A 23,132-nucleotide genomic window follows, 5' to 3' on the forward strand; every position below is an offset into this window, starting at 1 on the left:
CTGCTAGCTGTTACCCATTATTTTCATAAGTACAAATATTCAATTATCTCTATCAAAAATAATGAAAATTAAAAATGACAACATTTTGTTATCACACAAACTGTACATGTTCATCTAAAATTCAAAAGTCTGACTTACCTCTATCAATAGTCTCTATGATTACAGGGTTATCACCAGCAAGAACAAAACCAAATGATCCTCCAGCTCGATTGACTGTCACAATCCTTAAATCAAAATAAAATCAGAATCATCACATTAATTGTAATCAAACTTAACATATTTATTTATTACTTAACTAACAACTTTTTTCAAAATAATGGTTCTATTCAAATTACATCCAGAGATGCGAGTCTCTATAAAGTGAAGAAAAAAAACTAAACCATAAGTTTAATATAGAAGTTGAGAGATATCACGGTCTACTGCACATAGGTTGTGCTTTAAGTAAACTTCAAAAATTACACATAGATACATGTACCTTCTTATCAGTGGATACAAATCTAAACATAGTTTTCATATATATGTCAACATAAAAAAGTATTAAAATTATGAAAAAAATAACAAATTTGATTTCATTCTTTATAATTCTTACCTCTTTCCCCTTGCTGGCTCATCCTTTGTAACCAGAAAATCAAATCGATCTCGATGTTTGGGTGGAACAAAAATCCTAGTGGAAGCAAACGAAATAAATTAAGGTTTTCATTGCTCTTTTTTTTACAAACAAACCACAAAATTTACTCTGGACTTGCACAAGTACTTAAAACTCCAAATTTGTAATGTGTCAAAAATGAATAGAATTATAAGGTGTAGGCTCTCTGTGAGAAGCAAAACTTGCATGTCCAAGCTCAATTCAATAATTTCATCAAGAGATGGGCTTGGGTCATTCTACTGTACCTGATACATGTATCTTCAAAGAGTTTTCCTTTTGTAGGTGCGACAATTTTTTTAAAAAGTCTTCAGTGTTATGCTTACAATTTAGTCTCTATTTATAATACCAGGGTGGCCTTGACCTAATGAAATACATAAATGTAGTGTACAAAATACAAAATATTTTGTTTTTTCTGTCAAATGGCAAAATATTATTTTTATTTTTTAATTCTCTATTAACACCACAGGAAATAAATAATCTTACCTGATATCTTCAAATAGTTTTCTTTCTGTAGGAGTATCAAGGAGACCAGCCAGTGCTCTACCAAAGGCATCCACTTTCTTGTCCTTTGCATATCGCTTGAGTAACGCAAGTAAAGTCTCCTTCTTCAATGGGTCATTGTAAAACACTGCATCAAGCTGTAAATAGAGGGACATACAGGATAGTTCGGGGTTTAAAGTTTAAAACGTACATATCATGCATGAATTCATAAAGTTCCTGGATCTTTACCCAGGAACATCTTGAAATCTTATCTGCCGAGATATTAATTAGGTTGGGGTACAATAAAGCAGATACTAAAATTAAGAATTCGATCTGGGTTTCCTCAACATTCATGCATCATGTACTGGTATCAGAAATGTGAAAGAATTTAATGCAGTGAAATACTGTCTCGGCTCTATGGTCAAACGGTTTTACACAAATGAATTGATTGATCGAATGAAATGATCTAAAAACTGCAATATTTCAAGGGGTGTGAATTCTCTTGCTCCATGTGAAGAAAAAAAAAATTATTTGTAATTTTATATGATTTTGAAGAAATTTTCAGCTTGTATGATGTTTCTGTATTCGTTCAAATCCACTAACTTTTCAGTGTTTCTTTGGCTGGACATAATAGACCTATAAAGCTATTTTCTAGTCTTATTTTGACATTCATAAAGCATGTTAATTGTTGGTGAGAAGGGCAGCAAGCAGGAGGGCACAAGGCCCCATTGAGATACAGAGCTCCATAACTCTTGACGAGTGGTGCAAACATGTACACTTTAGCAAATGTTTGCGACTTTTGCATCCACATTGTAGTACTATACACTTTTAATTTGTAGATTTGTTTTGAAAAAACGATATTTGAAACTTGTTTACATACAAAAGAACTGTTTCTGGGCTGGCGACATTGAGCAGCATATTTGGACAGTGGTGTGCTCTAAAAATCTATAATTTAACATCATTTTTCTCTTTCTCAATTGTCTTTACCCAAATAACGTTTACATGTAGGCCTCCTCCTCTCCATTCGATCTCCCTTAAATTTGAAATGGGAAACTTATCCATCTATAACATGTACACTACCCACACTATTACTGTACATATTGAGTTCTTCAAGGAGTTCAATTATCATCTTTGCCTTTGCACAATACATGTAGGAAGAGTCAATGGACTAATGCTTCAACAAACTGATTAATTGCAATCTGTTGTTTCTGACATAAAGTAAAATCCTACATACGGTACATGTACAAGTACAATGCGTTGTCAGTAGTTAATACATGTAGGACTTACTTGAAATAAGCAAGTTTTATCATTCAATGACAATTACATGTACCTGTGTCTCTCAAATTACTAGGATGAGAATAGACTCTTTCAAAAATGTATATAGATCTACTGTAGATTGTAAGATATTAAATAGCATTAACTGATAAACATAATTTTGGCAGTATTTTGGTGAAAATGTACATGTGATATACATGTTGTGCAACTGTATCAGAACATCTACGTGCATGTAGTGAGGTGCATTTTAAACTCACTCAATTACACACAATCTAAACAAACTCTCTCACAAAAGTGGTAAAAAAGTCTAAAGTAGATTATCTCAATCTTCTATGTTGTATTTTCCAGACATGTTTACAACTCTTATCAAGCAGCTGGTATTACTTTTCATGCAATTATCTGTCATTACAACCAAATTCATTCATCTATCAAGACCCTCCCCCATCCCCTTCTGTTCTGAAGCCTCAAAGCATTGTTTGATTCAAAAAGCTGGATGAATGAAGTAAAGCTTCAGAGACACAATCAATACAGCCCCATGCAATAAGCACGCTCCATTGAAGTGCGTCTATAGAAATCACCCTTTTGATGCGTTCCCCAGAACAATCAAACCTTTTCCGCAGTGATGGTCATTCCTTTCGACAATAAAATTCAGAGTTATCGATCCCGGTTCTAGGGAGTTGCCTTTAAATGTAGGTGTGTTTTGATGCGGAGTGAATCATTCTCGGCGTTGATTGTCTTCCGTGTATGATATCATGCCCTGATACAATGACTTTATGAATAATGGAATAGGGTCTCCACCTAGAAACTACTTGGATCATTCTTTGCCAATTATAAATGGCCTCACTATGACATGTATGCCACTACTGTGCAAGCATTGTATGTATGAAGAGAACAATTTATACTGTGTAGGCCTAGCCCTACTAATGTAAAATCTTCTAGAATTTGTTGCACTTGTATGTTAAGGCCTGGTCACACCGCCCGAGCGTTGTTGGAGCGGTCGTGGAGCGGAGAGAAAAAATCATCACCACTTGCTACCGTTCACCATTTTCAATTTCGATTGTTATTATTTTGTTTTTTATTTTGTTTTTTTTCCCCCAATTTTGTGAGCGAAATTCGACCCTCTCTCCCCCTACCGCTCCACGACCGCTCCAACAACACTCGGGCGGTGTGACCAGGCCTTTCCATGTACATACATGTACATGTACAGTATTACAACAAAGAAGAATCTACATGTACGAAAAAGCAGGTGAAATTAAAAATAGAGGGAACATGAAATGAAAGAGAAATACAAAGATTTAAGTAAAGCAAGAAAAACAAATAAAATAGAAATAAAGATAAATAAATTTAAATGACTACTGGTAAGTTTTACTGGGGAATGGAGTAGAGGGGATGACGAATAATGAGAAAATGAAGTACAAAATAAAGAGAAGTAGAATAGGGGAGAGAAAAAGAAAAATTAAGAGTAAGGCAAATGAAAAGAATATTAGAGAATAAAAGGGGAGAAGGAAAATATTAACAAGGAAGACGAATATCAATAAAGAGAAATGAAAAACACATGAAGGGGTTTAGGGATGCAGGGAAAGGATTTTTTTTTTCTTTCAAAGTAGAAACATTGGAAAAGATAGCTGAAGATAAAGAGGGGCAATAAAGAAAGAAGTGGTACATGTACATGTACATTAATGGTCAACAAGCAGACAGAAATGTAGAAAGAATTAAAGGGGAACAAAAGAAAAGAGGATGGTATTCAACTCCATGTAAAGAGAATGAAATGAGAGATGAGAACTAAAAACAAAACAATTTAAAAAAAAAAGAAAATTGTCAAGTAACAGGACATGTGAAAAAAATAAGGGCAGTACTGAATAGAGCACAATACATGATGATATATGCATCAATTTTGTCATGCATCTGTCATTGAAAATCCATTACATGAAATTACTTTATACAGGTGTATGCAATAAAAGCAATGTGTGTAATTGATACCAGCTGATTAATCCATAAATACCCCCTTAAGCTTGTAAATTGCTTAGTTCAACAATACAATGCAGGAATGGACTAAAAAATGCACTTCACGTAATTAGAATTGCACGGTGCGTCCCTCTTAATACTACACCAACGATGCTTACAATGGTTGCCATAGTGACAGCCTAGTGGGAAGCGTGACTATGGCAATAAGTGTACCATTCATCATACATGTATCTGCCTGTCTGTCGATCTGTGTGGGAGCACACACACTGATGTGGTAGTTTCAGTTTAAAACCCTCTATGAACCTGTCTCCTTTGTATGGGGAGCAGAATTTTATTGAGGCATTGGGGTAGAGCATTGGTAATGTTGAGTAGGACCTAGCAATATATGTATTGCAATAATCCAAGGTCTACATGTAATCAATCCATCATGCTTCAGTGCCATAATCATAATTTCTGATGATAAAAGATTAACAATCAATCATATCAAGCTCATAATTCAGAATCAAACAAAAGATTAAAAAATATAATGGAAAACTTATTAAAAGTAATATCTATTAAAGTTAAACCTCATCTTTTTTTATGAAGTAATGAAGTGATGTACAGTGTATTCATTTGTAATTTCCAAAGGTGATCACATCATCTTTCATGTAATATTACGAGGGTTGTTTTTTAACATATTCATTCCTTTATTTGTATTCTGGAACAATCTGCTGAGAACTCCTGTGTTTCCAAGAATGTTGGTCAAGAAATATATTTTAATGGCCTTTCAGAGTAATTGTAATTCAATTATTCATGGATGGATGGAAACAATAAAGTCAAGGCTACCAAAAAGCTCTATTCCAAGAGGAACTTAATTTGTTTGCAATGGGATAGAATAAAATTCATCCCATTCCCATGTAAATATGCATAATAACCTCTACATATAGTCAGTGAAACTGCACACCTAAAAGTGTAATTGCAATTTTGCACTGATTACACACATGTCTAAGAGTTTTAAAGGGGAAATTCAAATAAAACTAATAATTTTTTCATTATCATTATTCTTAATGAATTTTCCTCAACCTTCACCAATATTTTTTCTATCATTTTCCTGCTATTTTAACAAACTTTTTCTTTATAGAGAAAACTTCTCCTTTAACAATGCAATTTTGACAATTCCACCTTGAGTGAATTCTTGAAATTAATAGCCAAAAATCTGGAATTGAAATGAGAAGGTGCATTTTGTTTCTGGTAATTTTATTTCACATTAGAGGGCATACATGTATATACATGTACATGTACATGTAGGGGGATGGGGATCGGAGAATTGGAGCGAAGGAAAACAAATTTTATTACACCTTTAACGTACATGTACGTTACGTATTCCCTTTCTTACAATCAAACCTCTATCAAGGCTACCGAAGGGAAACAGATAAAATAGCCAAGTGTTGGAGAAAAGTGGCCTTAACCCTAAAAAGACTGGGGGGGCCTTTTAGGCCCCCCCCTGTACATAAATTGCGATAACGTTTTTGCGCATGAAGCATTCGCGCCGCCATTTCATGACTTTTTTCTCTTGAGTTTTGCGCAACTTTTGATACCAAATTTGTATACCCCCATGCCGCGGTTGCGGAGTTACGTAACATTTTCGTATCACATGTCACGTAAGAAATTGAAATTTGTATTCGTTTGTGTGTAAAGTGTATGGTATTTGAATGAATGTTATACACATTGTTTTCTAACTACATTTTTATTTGTTTCTTTCTATATTATGTCACTTGTGAATTCAAGTAGCAGTTCTAGGATATGAAAATAATGAAAAACATTGCATAAAAAAATAAAGAAATACATAAGAAATGCAAAATAAAGAAATACATAAGAAATTAAAATCAAAGAAAAACATAAGAAAAGTAATGCAATAAAACATGCCAATTATTGTATTTCTCTACATAACACATGTGGAGTACTTATTTGCATATTTAGTAATTACTAATTTGCATAAGCATATCTAATAATTCAAGCATGAAACAACACAATTCCATGATAAACAACCTCTTCTTACAGCTGAAAACCTTGAAACAGGAATTTATGGACCGCAATAAGTACCAAAATATGAAAAATTCAATTTTTTGATAAAAATTTGCATATTCACATAATTAATTATGAATATAATTTGCATAAATTATGTGATATCTCTTATGCTTTGTTTTCACCAGCTAGTGTACATGTAACACATCACTTGTTTATCTTCCAAGATTGCTTTGGCTCATTGCAAGAGAGTGTAATGCAATAAAACATGCCAAATGTCGTATTTCTCTACATAACGCGTGCAGAGTACTTATTTGCATATTTAGTAATTACTAATTTGCATAAGCATATCTAATAATTCAAGCACGAAATAACACAATTCCATGATAAACAACCTCTTCTTACAGCTGAAAACCTTGAAACGGGAAGTTATGGACCGCAATAGGTACCAAAGTATGAAAAATTCAATTTTTTGATAAAAATTTGCATATTCGCATAATTAATTATGCATATATTAAGAAATACAATGAATATCAGTATTTTGACTATGTTTTCTTTTAGAGGACATGAAAAGTATGTGTGTGCCAAATTTGGTTGCGATTGGACGACCAACGGCCGAGATCTTAGGGGGGGCCCAAAAGGCCCCCCCCCCCCAGTTTTTCTAGCCTCCAAAATAGCCCAGTCTTTTTAGGGTTAAGGTATAGATAGGTTCTATATGACACACATTATTTTTTTTAAATATCAACAGGCATGCTTTACAATTCGCGGCCAAATATGATTACAGAATTTCTGTCAGTACAATCTGTAACCATCATGTACAATTAATTTTTAAATTCTGAGGGCTTCTTTTCACAAATTACTACCGGAATCTGCAACATTGAATAAGCTTTTCAGATGCAACATCACCCCAAGCCCCCTTATAAGTTTTTCACTGCTATAATACGTTGATTATCCGGGGCTTACAATGTACACATACAAGAACATATAGTATGTAAACTCACTGCTTGCCTTGACAAGTTGAAACAAAGAACTCTTCTAGATTAACAGTTTGAAATGCACTCACCTTCCTGAAAAATCCATCCGCTTTATTTTTCCTGTCCTGAGCATGTGCTTCGAACCGTTCGGCAATCTTCTTCACTGAGTGGTGTCCAGCACCTGGAATGATCACCATTTTCAACTTTGCCGCTCCCCTTACAAACAGCTTAGCATCATCAGAGTGCTTGATGGGAAGTCCGTTGATTTCTAACACCATGTCTCCCGCTTTCAACCCACAATTCATCGCGGGGCCGCCTTGTTCGACAACCTCCACGTACACGGGACCACCTCCTATGAGTGTCAATCCAAAATGGCCATTACGATCGCGGTAGATTTCGCACGTCTTGACGCAGGAGACCACGACGATGCTCGGAGGCACTTCCGGACACCGTCTTGCAAGGGTCATGATAGAGTCTGCACCCAGGTGAAGGATGCTCTGATTGTTCAGTTCAACCAGTTGGTCTCCAGGCTGGAGCCCGGCAGCATGAGCATGGCTGTTCGGTTCCACGGAGAGAATATAAGTAGGGGCATCACCTCCGATGGTGAAACCAAATGATTTGGGCCAGTTTTTGTTGTTGACAGGCATCGGGAGGGGCGGTCTCTTGTGGGGCCGTTTGGATGACCCTGTAGAGGGTCTTGATGACCGGACTGACCGGCTGGCACGAGAGGATGTTGATCGTCCAGGCATGTTTCCTCTCTAGGTGTCCATACCTGGGGAAAATCTGCACAATGAACAAAAAATATGAAAATTGATTTTCATTTTTCTCTAAAAAAGTACATTAAAAAAAATTCCCTTGAGATTTTTCCTTTGCATCTTAAAACTGCACCAAGTTTCAGATCTATAAATGTTATGACCTATCTCTGATGTAATAAAATACACTGTAGGTAGTTAGGCAACTTAGGCACTGCACAATGTTTTTTAATATACATTTATAGGGCTTACAACAGGCATATCTATTGACTACGGTAGTTTATAAGCACACCGTTATGCAGTACTATTTGGGGAGGAACTTTGTTTGGTGGATGGGGATGCTACTAAACCAGATTCCCTGTAAGTATTTCCTTTGTAAAAAAAATATTTGGGACATATATATTTAGCAGAACTTCCTTTATTCCTATTTGTAAAAATATTGCTTGTAAAAAAATATATATTTAACAAAACTTCCCATATTCCTGAGTTTCTGTATTATGTACACACTGCAAAGACTTTCATCTATTACTACAAACACATTAGCCAAACAGAAGGGTGAGCACTATCACTATGTACATCTATAACTGAGCTATTGAAATAAAATGTGTCTCAATTTCAAAGTTAAAGATACTGATAAGAACGCATTCAGTGCAAACTGCAAAGTACATGTAGGCCTACATGTATATCTCTGCCCTAATAAGAAGTACATGTAATTTCACAACTTTATGCAGACGTTTCAACATGCTATGTCTTATTGGTGGGGAATTGGAAAGTTTGGCATGATTTTATAAACAACTTCATGAAACAACTCCAGGAAAACTACCTGCCTATAATATGATTACAGATCTATGATTTAATTTTACATTTAGATGTGACCAAATTAATCTACATTATGTGGTTTCTCTAGATTTATTTCTCTGCATCCCACAAAAAAAAAATTGGAGATGATTTCATATCCACCAAATTACAAAAATACCTGCAGGGTGCTACATAACTTTTTGAGGCACTTGCCCAGTCGGGCAAGTAAATTTTTAAATAGTTGGAATATACTTGCCCAAAAATCTATTTCACTTGCCCGAAAAAATAATTGAAAACAAAAATTTGCCTCTTCAAAAGAAAATTTTGCGGTTTCATAAACTTGCCTACATGTACTTTGATATTGCATTTCTTTATCCAAAGTGATTTCATCTTGCCTGCCATGACCAAAATTAGGGTCAATATATCATATCGACCCTAATTTTAGTCATTCTACTGTGAGAATTTTGCTTGCCCATACTTCAAAACACTTGCCCGATTCTAACTTTTACTTACCCGGGCAATCAGGCAAGTGCTTATGTAGCACCCTGTACATTGTACATGTACCTGGTATTTTGCCAGTGTGACACCAAATTACACTGTAGAAGTTTCATGTAGTTTGTACTTTTCAAAAACACAAGAATATTAATAGTATTCTCCAAGGATTTTTGCGATGTAAAAGCAGTGGGGACTTTAAGGCACCAGGAATGTGGATAGGCCTACTTTGTAAAAGATGGGTGAGCTTTGTTGCTGAGTCTTAACTGGTTCAGAGGATGTGTTGGTGATGGTTATGAACATGACACAGAGGACTACAATAAATGCAAAAAAAAAATAGATTATGAAGTTCTTTGATACGAGGCCCGGACAAAGTCTTGTAATTTTCAGGTATTTTTGTAATCGGGCTGGTGAGAATGCACCATCTCAAGATGTCTGACAATAAACAGAGCAGATCAAAGAGTTGTGAAGGTCACAGGGTGATGAAGGTCAGGCTAGGAGCAAGCCTTTGAACTCCTGCAGAGAGTCACATTACAATAAACATGCATACATCATACACGTTGTCATGTGAACATGCATGCACATTGCTCAGTCCTGATGGAAGAGGGCAACATGTCCCAAACGTGACTAAATCATGCCAGTGATTCATATCAAAAGACTTGAAAAAGGACTTTGAACTTAAAACTTTCACAAGTTGCCAAATTTCCAGAAACAATCTACATGTATTTGGGGGGGGGGGGCACTTCCATTGATGAGTGGATACCATGCAGTCATGCACAACCAAAGAAATGAGTAAAAAGAATTTCTTTTTCAAGATTGAGCATGTCACGTACATAACACATGAGGGTGTCAAAAAAACTAAAATGTCAAAAAAACTAAAATATTGAAAAAAGCAGACAAGTACCGTAGATCTATATAGTTTTGACAATATTGGGCAACTTGGAGTTCTTTTTAAAGTTGTAAAAATTGGTAATTGCTATACCAAAGGGGACATCAAATCATAGCGAATTAGCGATACAAGAGAAGAATAAACTCCCATTCACTCCATACATGAAATAGTTATATTGTGGTTTCTTTTACATACTTTACAATAGTTTTATTTCAAACTTTTTTCTTTCATAAGTCTTATGAAAGAAAAAAGTTTGAAAAGAATACATGTAAAAAGCATTATGCTTCATTGGTGGATGACTGCTCAAGGGGAATAGATACATGTACGTGTAGGTACTTGAGAGAACACCACAAATCCTCTATAGACATTATCCAAAATAGCATTTGTCACATGAGGGCATACCGTCGCGCAAAGGATCACAGGAATGAGAATGGGGGCAAACTCAAACTGTTTTGGAAAGCCATACAATGCCATATGTTTTGTGTAGTGTCACTCAAAATCCAGGCTCATATTATTAAAAGTCACATTTCTTTGTAGTGAAATTATTTTGGATACTTGAATGTGTCATGAGAGTGCAGTCAAAGTATAAACTCAATGCTCAACATTTTTTAACAGTTTTCTAGGGTTGAATTTGTATATTTTTGTCGGAAAAGTGAGCAAGGTGATCGAATCTCCGCGTCAATGCCAATCTACTACAGCACTTGAAAAGTCGGTGAAGAAAAACTTATTTTTCCAGTAAAGCATTTTGATGAGAATCTGGAGACCATGATGTATTTTCTCTCCAGCTTGTAGATTTTTTTTATTTGGGGGGAATCCGGGGAAATGGAGGAGTGAAATATCAAGCTATTGCAAATCAGGCTTTTGATTCTGATCATTACAGAATCTTGAGAGGCGGATGAGACTGGGTTCAATTAAAGAAATTAAAGCATTTTTTCATGATGTATTCTTCATGGCCTTTTTTCTAACCTCTATTCAAATTCACCATAAAATTTGTTTTACAAAACAGATGACGAACAACAACAACAACAATGTAGTGCTGTGACTGTGGAATATGTAATTCATATTGTAGGCCGACATGTATAAGGGTATCTCATTTTCACTTTTATAATTTATTAAACAAATATACAATGATTATTTCAAAAGTTGCATCTTCACTATATAAAATTTCATCACATTCAATCACTTTTTTCTCCCACACTTTCAGATCATCTTCCTCACTTTGTTTTCTTTTACTTATTTTTCTCTCATACTTTTTTTTATCTTTCCTCATTATTTTCTTTGCAGTATTATGAAAACTCACGACCAGGCCACTAATAAAACTTCAGAAAGTATGGCCATGGTCCTGAATTAATCTGTGGAGAGAAAAAGAAAACAAAATTTATCTGAATGTTTGTGATGGAGATAAATATTTATAAAATCCTTATAAAACACTGATCTATTTGTATATAAATATATCATCTGTAAAATACCTAACTACATGTAGATAGATGGTAATCTAATCTACTGCAAAGTTTATGTTTTTAATGACCATCAATAGCTTATTTTCCTTCCAGGAGTTTCCTCCATCTCGCTGACTTACTCTCTGACTGAGAGTGCAAGTGTCCGCAGTCCAGGCCTGCACTACAATACAAACAAACTTTGCAGTCACAGTTGCACACTTGCACAGTTCGGAATACGCAGTTGTCCTTAACAATTCTAATAATTTATTTTAGTTACCCAATAGATCTACTAATTCGCCAATTTGAAGTTTCACCTTTTTTAGGCCATTTTATTTCTGATCAATTTATATCAAAACTGGTCTTAGACTAGACAGGAATACCCGTCGTTTCTGGGGATTTATTCAACAATTTCTGACATTTGGTGAGTGGAGCCAACGTAGTTCAGCGGAACAACCAAAATACAGAGACTGTTCAAGCTTTTGGTCTAGTCTTAGACTAAGTCACAAGTTATGGATCTCGATTTTACATTAAACTTTTTTAAAGGACAAGTCCACCCCAACAAAAAGTTGATTTGAATAAAAAGAGAAAAATCCATCAAGCATAACACTGAAGATTTCATCAAAATCGGCTGTACAATAAGAAAGTTATGACATTTTAAAAGTTTTTCTTAATTTCATAAAACAGTAGGCCTAGGCGAGAAAATTATGCACAATGAGGAGACTGATAACATCATTCACTCACTATTTCTTTTGTATTTTATTATATGAATAAAACTTTCACCAACCTGTTTAACTAATTTTTCTCCTTTTCCACACAAATTTTATGACCAAGCCAAGGTTGATATTCCACTTCCAGCTCCATCCAACTTCCACTGCACTGGACTCGGGATTTCCGCCTCTTCGATCGCGCCGTGTATACGGGGCACGGAGTACGGTACATACACCACCTGAGTGCAGTGAGTGGTAGTGGCTGAGATTCGAACACAATAATTTTACATTATCACTCACTATTCTTCACAACAACATGGCACAAAACCACTTACCAGACTCCAATAATTTTCTCAAATGAATTCTCAATGATAATCCTCAATTATGTTATCCAAAAATGTTCGACTGAACAAGAAAATGGGAATTTAATCCCCGCCATCTCGTCATTTCAAATTCTTGATCGCCAGATTTTCGTTCGTTACCGTGCAGATAGCGTCTATGGTTTCACTTGGTGCATATGCATAAGATCAAGAGCGTATGATTCTATTCACGGGTGCGATTTTGTATTTTGTCCAATTATCACGTGACATAATAAACAAGAGCGCTTGCGCAGTTCAATTAGCCGGAGTAGCAGGTGGCAGCATACAATGACAGGGGCGTAATCATTTCATTGTATATAGGTTGTATCATGGACCTAAGTCCATGGTTGTATAAAGGTACTAAATAATCATTATAAAAAAAAACTAATCTTTATCATTGTTCACAGGGACAGTAATGCAGGGAGCAAATGGGAGCCATATCCTGTATTGCGACAGCCACCCAAAGTGTATAGAGTCGGGGATCTCTTTCCAAAGGTTGGCCTCGATCCACATAAAATTACGTTAGGCTTATGATTAAAAATTGAATGAAAAGAAAAATTGACATCATCATATGCATTTTGGTTTTGTTGTTGCATTATACCCGCTATCATAGCATGGGCTGGACAAAACAATGTGAAAGACCAACAAATTTAAGCTGATTCCCGGGAGCTGATCTAATCAGAATCTGAGAACTATCAAACATGCATAACACTGGCAATTTCAGATAGGAAGTCTTCAGCCAAAATATTCATAACACGGGTGATATGCAAATGAGATCATCGATGGCGTGTATTCACTATTCCTTTTCATCAGGTTTGTATAGATCGGTCTTTAAAGAGTTCTTGGTTGAACAATTAAAAATATAGATTTAACATAATCATGGAGCAATCAAAATATTAAAGGAGGCAAAGGAAAATCTTCACAATATTAATTCAATATGATATACAAAAAATATGTCTGTGACATCATCGGCTCCTTCATCTAAAAAAATCTATATATTCTCTTTTAAAAGTATATTTCATCTTCTGATATTTTTGCACAATGCTTATTGTTTTTAGTCTCTTGTCATTCGAATCACTTTGTTCTTGGGGTAAATTAATCTGCATGGGCTTTATTAACCGGGCCTATATAGGACCCGGGGGGGGGGGCACTCGACCCAAAAAGTGGTGGGGGTGTGCCGCGGGCGAGACAAAAAACGGGGGCCTTGGAGCGGGCTTATTGTAAAAAGGAGGGTCCTCGGAACGGGCTTCAGAACGACAAATGTTTGTGAAAACGGGGGTCCTTGGAACGGATCGCCAGCGTGTGAGTGCGTATGCATCCCTATGGAACGGTCATGTGTGCATGATGCAGCTAGCGCGGCCTCCGCCGGGAGCTCTGCGGCCGCTTTTCACCAAAATTGCGGCTCATTCAATGCGATCGGAGCGGCGTAACGAAAAATATGCGAAGCTTTGGAGCGGATTTCTCTCTTCTTTTTTCCCGGGCTTTTTTCTCGATAAGAAGAAAATGCTATGCCTTGGAGCGGCTTTTTTTTGTTCTTTTTCTTAACAAGGCAAAAATGCTATGCCTTGGAAGGGAAATTTGAGTGTGAAAATGGGGGTCCCCTCCGCGGCACATACCCACTATGCATTATATACTGAGTGCCCCCCCCCCCCCTGGATAGGACCCAAGACATCAGTGTCACAATTCTACGCGACAAAATGCCGATATGTATTCTCTTAAGTATATTTCATCTTCCGATATTTTTGCGCAATGCTTACTGTTTTTAGTCTCTTGTCATTTCGAATCACTTTGGGTTAACCGGCCCTATATAGGACCCAAATCATCAGTGTCACAATTCTACGCGACAAAATGCCGATTTGAGATTTACATCTGCTTGTCAAGTTGTGAAGCCTTGGTCATCTCATATTTTATGCTGGGTCGGCCTTTTTTGATTCCTTAAACCCTCCTATTTTTTTTTTCATTTTTTTCACTTTCATACAAATCATAAAGACCTGAAGACCTTTCTGTTCCCCACTCCAACATCACAAGAATAACTCAACTGTAGCATTACTAGGACAGTACTTGAACTGAATGATGATCCTAAGCACTGTTTGAAGACATTGAAATCTGTGAGATATTTCCTATTTTTTAGCAAGCGCCATGAGCGCCCAGCTGAGGCGGATAGCAGCGCTTTACAAAAATCCATCATCACCATCATCATCATCATCATCACCGGCATCATCATCATCATCATAATTTACTGAGGTTGGATTCCTTTCTAAATAGGAAAGACTATACCGGGGAATTAATACTTTCAAACACAAAAATAATATATAATTGAACAATATACTTCTAACTGTTTAAAAGGTTTGTACTGAATTCTATATTTGTTTGATTTTTTTATATATGATTCTACATCTGTGCAGATCTTTGTGTGATTCTACATCTTTTGAAAACTGTTTGTAATGTGCGCAAACTGTAATAAAATACACAGTCTAACAAATAGTGTAATGAACACTGTATTAAGTGTGAGTTTATGCTATTACACGATTACTAAAAATTTGAATTTTCTTTCTCAAAACTGTTTCAAATTTAGGAGAAATGGACATTCAAGTATTCCCAATTTAGAATCTATATTTTTAAAAAAAATATGTGTGTATGCCCCCTTCATCATGAAAATTTCTCAAAACAAGTGTGTATAAGTTTTTTGTGGTGTAGCTGGTTCTGACTCTCGCCGTAATATGAGAGTTGTGTGTTCGAATCCCACCATGCCCTAGCGTCCTTTGGTAAGGCGTCAATCCACAATTTGCCACTCTCCACCCAGGTGTTAAGTTAAATGGGTGCGCCGGACGGTAGGATGCGAAAGCCTATAATAATAACAATAGCAGAGTACATTTCTTAAATACGCATAACACCTACACTACAGGTCTCTATGCGCGAGTGACTAAATCAAACATTATGAAAGAGGTGGCTTTTTAATTGAACTTTGAATTTCTCAAGCTGGGTAATATTTCTTAATGTCGGTGGTAAAGAATTCCATTGTGCTGGTGCAGCATTTTGGAAAGCCTGATCCCCATATGATTAGGTCTTGACAGTAATTTCAGAGAGATTTTGTGAGCCAGAACGGAGATTATGCTTGGGTTTATGAATCTGGACAAGTTCTTGAAGATGAACAGGGGCAATACCATGAATACATTTGAATGTTAATATGAGAAGTTTATATTTGATCCTTGATCAAATGGGTAGCCGATGAAGGTCAGATAAGATAGGGGTGATGTGTTCAAATTTTCCTTTTCGAGTTACAAGTCTTGCAGCGGAATTTTGGGTATGTTGTAATTTATCGAGAAGCGATTCCTGTATTCCGAATAGTAAACTATTATTATCTAAGTGACTTAAGATGAAGGCATGTAATAACTTTTCTGTTGTTTTCCTATCAAGATATTTTCTCATTTTCCCAATTTTGTGTAACCCAAATGCAGCATTTTATGTGGTATGCCCCCTATGCCTAGCAAGAAGAGTCTTCATTGGAATTCACGTACACATATTATTTTCCCCCCATTTTGTTCAAAGCTCTATGGTACAGTCTTGAGGAACATGCCCCCCCCCCCCAATAAAAAAAATGTCTGCTAATTATGTCACTGGTTATTAGAAGTTTAGAACGCCACTCAGCAATAAAACAGATTTGTCCCTGAAGATTGGGAATTGCAGGTTTAGACGCAAGCTGGCGCTATATCACAATCAGATTTGATCGCAAGTTAGTATTCTCTTTCCAATTCCAAGATGTCAGCCTCCAGTGTTCCCCATGAGGTCGGCGGTTTCAGAGGTAATACTTCACGAATTTCTTGACTTTTACCACTTTGGGTGGCTGTCGCAAGAAGAGCTCTTCCCTGATTATCGGCTTACATTTAGTAAAAGAGTGATAGAATCCGAGACAGATGCTCAGCACTCCCTGGGTTAAGCACTGCCCACTTAATCACTTATCCTCGTTCGTATGATGAGTGCAACATGCGAGATTAATCATTAGTGGCTAACTGGGCGTTGTGGCGTGCGCCTGTAATCCAAGCTGTGGGGAAGTTACAAATTGATGCCGAGATTCGAGCCCTGGTCACGACTTTCGGATGGTGACGTTACAGAGCTCAGAGGTCGGTCCCAGACGTAAATAATCATATCTGATTGATACACGTCTGACAAAACTCAAACAAATACACACATAAGCCTAACCCAAGTTAGTTAGTATACGTGTGAGTCTGAGTGGCTAAGCCGTCGTGTCGCCTTCACTCGACCAAAAAAGTAGGTGTGTGCCGCGGGCGATCGGCGAGACAAAAATGGGGGCTTTGGAGCAGGCTAATTGTTGTAAAAAGTAGGGTCCTCGGAATGGGCTTCAGAACTACAAATGTTTGTGAATACAGGGATCCTTGGAACAGGTCGCCTGCGTTATGTATGTCCCTATGGAACATACATTCAGCTAGCCTGGCGGCACGACTGCCGGGTGCCCTAGCACAGAGGCGATGGTCGGCAGTGCTCAGCGGCCGCTTTTCACCAAAATCACTACTGGAATGGCGTAACGGAAAATATGTGAAGCTTTGGCACGGATTTCCTTTTTCTCACTAAGTCAGAAGAAAATGCTATGCTTTGGAGCGGCCTTCTTTGTTCTTTTTTTCAATAAGACAAAAATGCTATGCCTTGGAACAGAAATTGGAGTGTAAAAATGGGGGTCCCGTCCGTGGCACATACCCACTTTGCATTATATATAGTGAGTGGTTGTATTACCGACCGGCCTTGTATTACCGAACGCGCGCATCATATGCGTCAGAAAATAATCAAATACGCTCAAACCTTTGCAGCTTCCTTCCAAAGGGAACTTAAATAGAAAAATGATGAAAAATTATCAAAAACACAATTTCGAAGTCTTTACATCCTCAAAACAATAAAATATGGTCAAAATAGCTCATCAGTGACTTTGTTGTTTTCCCAACTTTTCCCATAGAAAACACACGTTCGGTAATACGATACCTTTTCAAGTGACCAAAATATTTCACTTGCGAAGAGGGGTCCGATTGGAAGCTGATGTTGTGAAAATGAAAAACAATTTCGGCAAAATTTCTGCATATTTATATTTTGTAGGTATTTGTGTATTTATGGTGAAAGTTTGGTGAATTTTATTGGAATAATGTGTTTGATATGATCAAATTCATGAAAAGTGTTCGGTAATACGATCCACTACCATACTGAGTGTGTGAGCCTCCCGCCTGCCTTGTAAAATGTTGGATGATTTATTGTCTGATATTTACCTCATTCCCTAAAAGAAACAAGACATTTTCCTTAAACATTTCTTCTATCATTCTTTGGCAGTGGTCCCTGTGAAATTCAATGAGAAGAGTTCAGCAGGTCATTTGCTCTATTACAAGGAACATTCAGTGAAAGAAATTGATGACTCCAAACCAACGGATAGAACCCTCTTTGTTGTCAATGTTCCTCCATATTGTAATCAGGTGAGGGTTTCATTTAGGAAGAGATTGACATTGTGTCAAAAACCCAGAAGGGGAAAATTACTAATTAACTTCTAAAAGTTCCTCAGGGCTTTCCTTTTAGTTTTATAATTCAACTTTTCAAGGTTGAAAATGAGACAGAGAGGCAGAAAACCTAAAACCCTAACATATGTTTTCTAGATTTAAATCAGTGACAAAGAAATCTACATTTTGCATATTTCAATTTGCACATGCTAATTTAATTTGATGATTAAAAAATAGGAGCACAGAGCACTTGTGTCATAAATTAATTCCTCATCACAGAAGGCATTAGAATAGTTATATTATTAGGAGGCTAGATGAAGATCTTTAATATCCTGAAACCATTCCCGTTCCTTACTTTAGAAGTCGGTGTTAGACCCGAAGGAGCATTTCAATTGTAAATTTTACCTTTTACCATATGCTTTTACCAAAATGGTTACCAGATGCATTGTGTTTTCAGTTTTCTGTCCATTGTCTTGTTTTCATTCTTGTCCCAACTAAAAAGGAATTAAGGAAACAGGTCTGGAAGTATGCATACATGACAAAAAATATTGATACTAATATTTATGGGAACTTAAACAGGTCTTATGGATCCAACTCCTGATTACATTTTTGATGAAAAAAAAATTGTTTATCTTTCAATTATTGATAAATGTAGATTTTTTTCCCATTAATATCTTTGATATTTGCCTTCATTATATTGTTGTTTATCATTTTGTATATTGCCAAATGGTGCTAAGTTTTTTAAAAAATTATAAAATAATTCTGTTCAATCTCTTATAGTCAAAAATGTTAAATAATTCAGTTTATTAAAATAATTATCTAGTTTTATAGTGCAATAGTTTATTTGTTTGTGCTTATTTCACATGTTTGTAAAAAAAAAAAAAACTTTTTATATAATAGGAATGTCTGGAACGTTTGTTTGGTGGTTGCGGAAGTGTGGAGTCTGTCACATTACAAACTAAAGCTGGCAAAGAACTTGATACAAAGCTAGAAGAAATCTACCCTGTAAGGAAGACAAGGGTGAGTATTCCATTCTCTCATTCTGTGCTCTACTTATACCTCTCTTTGGGGTATGCACATTCAAAATATTTGGGTGTTTTTAGCCCCAAACATTGTTTTTAGTTATTTTAGATTTTATTCAGATTTTATTGCAACACTGTCATGTTCCCCCTCCTGTGTTGAAAATCCAATATGTTGTTAGAGACTTTTTTTATAGTTATGAAATAATTTAGTCATGGCAATCAGCATAGTATGTACTCTCCAATCATAATGGTACATTTCATGTATTTGTATAATTTTTCATTTGTAACAGAAATAATCTACAAGATCTTTCTCAAATTCAGCCAATTCAGTGTTATATTTGAATATAACATGGAAAGAAGCTTGCAGCATCACAGAAATGTTTTGTAAGCTTTGCAAAACTGGTCAATTTCCTGGGACACTTGTGATAAAATATTTATTTTCTTATTGTCACAGTCCCATTTGATTTGTTTTTATGATTTTGGAATATCATTGTATGTATCATTCACAGAGTTTCAAAATAGGATACATTGTCTTTGACAAGAGTTCATCAGTTACCAGGGCTATGAAGCAGAACTACGAGGAATCATTCATATTATCACCTGAAGGGCAGGTAAATGGACCGGTTACTGGGTATAGAAGTAAGTAATTGCAATCACAATTTAATACCATCATCTTTGTCATTATCCATCTTTATCATCACCATCATCATTACCATCATTGTCATCATCATCCTTACCATCTTCTTTCTCATCATCATCATCACCACCACCACAATCATTATGTCATTTCCATGCGGTTGGGAGTTCAGGGGTTTGGTAAATCTTTGAAACTAGACAAGTTGATTAATGTTCTCGTGCTGAATGACACACCCCAAATTTCCTCATGTTTTTCCAAAGTGGGACTAAATTTCATATAATCCTGTTCAATTTTTGACAAGAATTTCAATATACAACAAGGACATTTCAATTTTAGTTGATGACCATCTTTTCTTGCTCTTTTCATTTTTTTTTGTAATCACAGAATGGTGTTCAGAATATGAAAGCCGATGGGAAGATCCTAAGATACTGCAGAAGAAAGCAGATGACTTCATGAAAGAGTTTGACAAGAGGAAACAGGAGGTAAAGAATAACTTGGTTTCATTTGTATTTACTTGATATTACTACAACAACACTAATTGTTCAGTCAATCATTCTTCAGTGACCCTCTGTCATATGACCACCTATTAACTCTAGTAAGAATGAGGTATTTTGGAGGCTGAAGGTTCTCATTAAGATGCATATAATCAGGTGACGGTGACTATCATTACTTCAAAGGAAGGGATCTTGTTAATCGTCCATATTTTTGTAGGTCCATGGTTTACCTAATCTGGGGGGTGTTTCACAAAGATTTAAGTATGACTTAGAGTCGCACTTTAAATTCCTAATTATATGCAGTATAAAAGGCATGACCGCTTTGGTCAGATCATGCCAAGAGGACGCGCAGTACTGCGTATCTATTAATAAGATTAAGCGTTATATATTATATATACGTCGGCATTTAAGTGAGACTCTTGAGTCGTACGTAACTCTTTGTGAAGCACCCCCCTGGTCTGAAAATTGCTTCAAGTTGGGTGATTATTTGATGTTATTTGAGGTCGATCCATGCAGTCTCAACTGTACTCTGAAAAGAAATAGCATTAAGAATTGTTTCCATTTCCAATTTGATTTTGTTTATTGTCACCAGGAGAAGGAATTGGCCAAGGAGGAGGAAGGGGTGCCCGATGATGATGGTTGGGTCACTGTCACAAGAAAGAGTACTAAACCAGTTGTGACAAGGACAGAGAGGAAGCAGAAGAGACTTCAAGCAAAGGAAAAGAAGAAGAGACAAGAAAAGGAACTGATGAACTTTTATACGTTCCAGAGTAGAGAATCAAAGAGAGAACGTAAGAAGATGCACTTCGTAGATAGGAGATAGAAATCTTGAACCTTTTTTCATTCTGAATCAATTCTATGGACCTAAAGCAAATATAACTCGTGCAATTAATTGAATATTCTAAACTGACTGCTGGTCTGCTATTTGCAACAGAAAGTATGAATTGACTCTTAACAGGTTTCATTCGGAAATTTGCGATCAGTGCAAATGACTTTTTGCAACATTCCCTTAAATGAGTGCTGAACTGTCCCATTATTTAGAAATTTTCCTTTTTACTTACTCAAATGGTTCTAATTGAGTAAAGATCCTATGATTCTTGTTCAGACTTTGCTCCCAAAATTGTATGGATAAAATTTTCCACTATGGAGTATTCCAGTAGTGCTTAATTTCCATTGTGCCCACTTTTCACAAATGAATGGAATACCTGTACCTCTCAACATCTGTATGGAGATTGGTAATGTGTAAAATAGAAGAGTGGGAAGCTCATTTATTGGTGAGATTTGAAACCAGGATTGTGTGTAATTGATTTTTTTCAAACGCGTATCACATGATTATTTATGTCTGGGCGCGACTTTTATAAAAGACATGATTTCAGTCCAAAGACTTATCCACTGGTAACAATTCCTATTTCAATGTATTGTGCCCGAGAAACAATTGCATTGAGTCATTTCATTTTGTATATTTTAGAAGACTTGTTTAATTTTTAATCTGCTCTATTGACCTGACCCTCTTTCATGGTGTGTAATCCTCCAATGACAATTGCAAGCTTCTACTTTGAAAAAACAAAAAACTTTATATCATATCAATAATTCTTTCCACATATTATTTTTGTTTTACAGACATTGCTGAACTCAGGAAAAAGTTTGAGGAAGACAAACAGAGGATAGCCCAAATGAGAGCAGCAAGGAAATTCAAACCATACTAGTACAACAAGGCTGCATATAATTGTTTTCATGTATTTATTGCCCAAGCTTAACTCAGAATAAAAGACTCAAGTTTATTTACTTCGATTTACTTATGATTAGTTACTCGTTTTGTTTATATTATGAAATAAAGGTTCCTTTTTTCCCTGTAATAAAAAGTTTATTTACGTTCAAGCTGCGTCATATCAAGGCTCCATGAAATTTGCTCCGGGGACAATTGCTCCGATGGAAAATCTGCATGTTACGTTGAACCTACATGTAAAACCTAACTTCCAAAACTAAATCAATTTTAATCCTCTATTATTTTCAACCAAAAGCTCTACTACAACCTTAACTCATACCCTATGTCCTCTGATATATCAAGACCAGAACAATTGTCGCAGGAGTATGTTGTGTCACACATACCAATGACACATTTGTCTAATTGCTACAAAGCTGAACGCTAAGGCAATAAGTTCAAGTTTTTTTCTGTAGTGTAGACTAATTTAAAATTACAAGAGAAATCAAATATTAATGTCTACATGTAATTATATTAAATGGACTCAATATCACTTATGAGGTTAATGCACTTACTTAGGTGATTGAGATTATGAATTGAATTTGATTTAAGAACATGATAGACAAAAAGATTTTCTCTGAGTTTCTTAAAGGGATGGTCCAGTCTGGAAATAGAGTAAAATTCACAGAGCACAATATTGAAAATTTGATCAAAATCGGATAACAAGTAACAAGGTTATTGAATTTTAAAAGGTTTGCATTATTCTGGTGAAACAGTACTAGGCATGTCTTTATGAATATTCATTAGGTGGGCTGATGATACCATATCCCCACTTGTTCTTTTGTATTTTATTATATGAAATTAGGTTTATTCAAAAATTTTATACCAAGAACTAAACCAATTGGATTGGCAACTGATTAAGTGCATTAGTTATTTATTGCTGCAACTTATTTCATTATAATGGAGACACATCATTTACACATGTATGAAAAAATGAAACAATTA

The 23,132-nt window shown here is 35.9% G+C and overlaps 2 protein-coding genes across 6 annotated transcripts in view; one reads left to right on the top strand and one right to left on the bottom strand.

Moving 5' to 3' along the window:
• Positions 1–12,956, bottom strand: part of LOC121423312 (delphilin-like) — a 49,810-nt gene extending 36,854 nt beyond the window's left edge. For all 3 annotated transcript variants that reach the window (XM_041618661.1, XM_041618660.1, XM_041618659.1), the window contains exons 1-5: positions 12,757–12,956; positions 7,434–8,127; positions 1,130–1,284; positions 590–664; positions 139–224 (exon numbers count right to left, since the gene is read on the bottom strand). In XM_041618661.1, the coding sequence (XP_041474595.1) occupies positions 139–224; positions 590–664; positions 1,130–1,284; positions 7,434–8,093 (976 nt within the window). In that variant the 5' untranslated portion in view covers positions 8,094–8,127; positions 12,757–12,956. The remainder of the gene's footprint in view (positions 1–138; positions 225–589; positions 665–1,129; positions 1,285–7,433; positions 8,128–12,756) is intronic.
• On the top strand, positions 11,249–22,843 carry LOC121423313 (ribosomal RNA-processing protein 7 homolog A-like). 3 transcript variants are annotated; one of them, XM_041618665.1, is made up of 7 exons: positions 11,249–11,360; positions 18,112–18,251; positions 19,173–19,292; positions 19,804–19,933; positions 20,316–20,413; positions 21,018–21,216; positions 22,046–22,843. In XM_041618665.1, exons 1-7 carry the CDS (start codon positions 11,351–11,353, stop codon positions 22,129–22,131), a joined length of 783 nt encoding a protein of 260 aa, XP_041474599.1. In that variant the 5' UTR covers positions 11,249–11,350; the 3' UTR covers positions 22,132–22,843. The 3 variants fall into 3 exon arrangements, with proteins under 3 accessions (XP_041474599.1, XP_041474596.1, XP_041474598.1); XM_041618662.1 differs by lacking the exon at positions 11,249–11,360 and adding an exon at positions 16,494–16,582; XM_041618664.1 differs by lacking the exon at positions 11,249–11,360 and adding an exon at positions 16,494–16,582 and having other exon boundaries at positions 21,021–21,216.
• The last annotated feature ends 289 nt before the right edge of the window (positions 22,844–23,132 follow it).

This window comes from Lytechinus variegatus, chromosome 10, assembly GCF_018143015.1.
Source record: "Lytechinus variegatus isolate NC3 chromosome 10, Lvar_3.0, whole genome shotgun sequence".
Taxonomy (NCBI): domain Eukaryota; kingdom Metazoa; phylum Echinodermata; class Echinoidea; order Temnopleuroida; family Toxopneustidae; genus Lytechinus; species Lytechinus variegatus.

Excerpts from the sequence above, each read along its gene's own strand:
- LOC121423313 (XM_041618662.1), top strand. The coding sequence starts at position 16,540 with ATGTCAGCCTCCAGTGTTCCCCATGAGGTCGGCGGTTTCAGAG. Across the intron at positions 19,293-19,803 it reads ACCCTGTAAGGAAGACAAGG|AGTTTCAAAATAGGATACAT; the intron begins GTGAGTATTCCA and ends TATCATTCACAG. Across the intron at positions 19,934-20,315 it reads ACCGGTTACTGGGTATAGAA|AATGGTGTTCAGAATATGAA; the intron begins GTAAGTAATTGC and ends TTGTAATCACAG.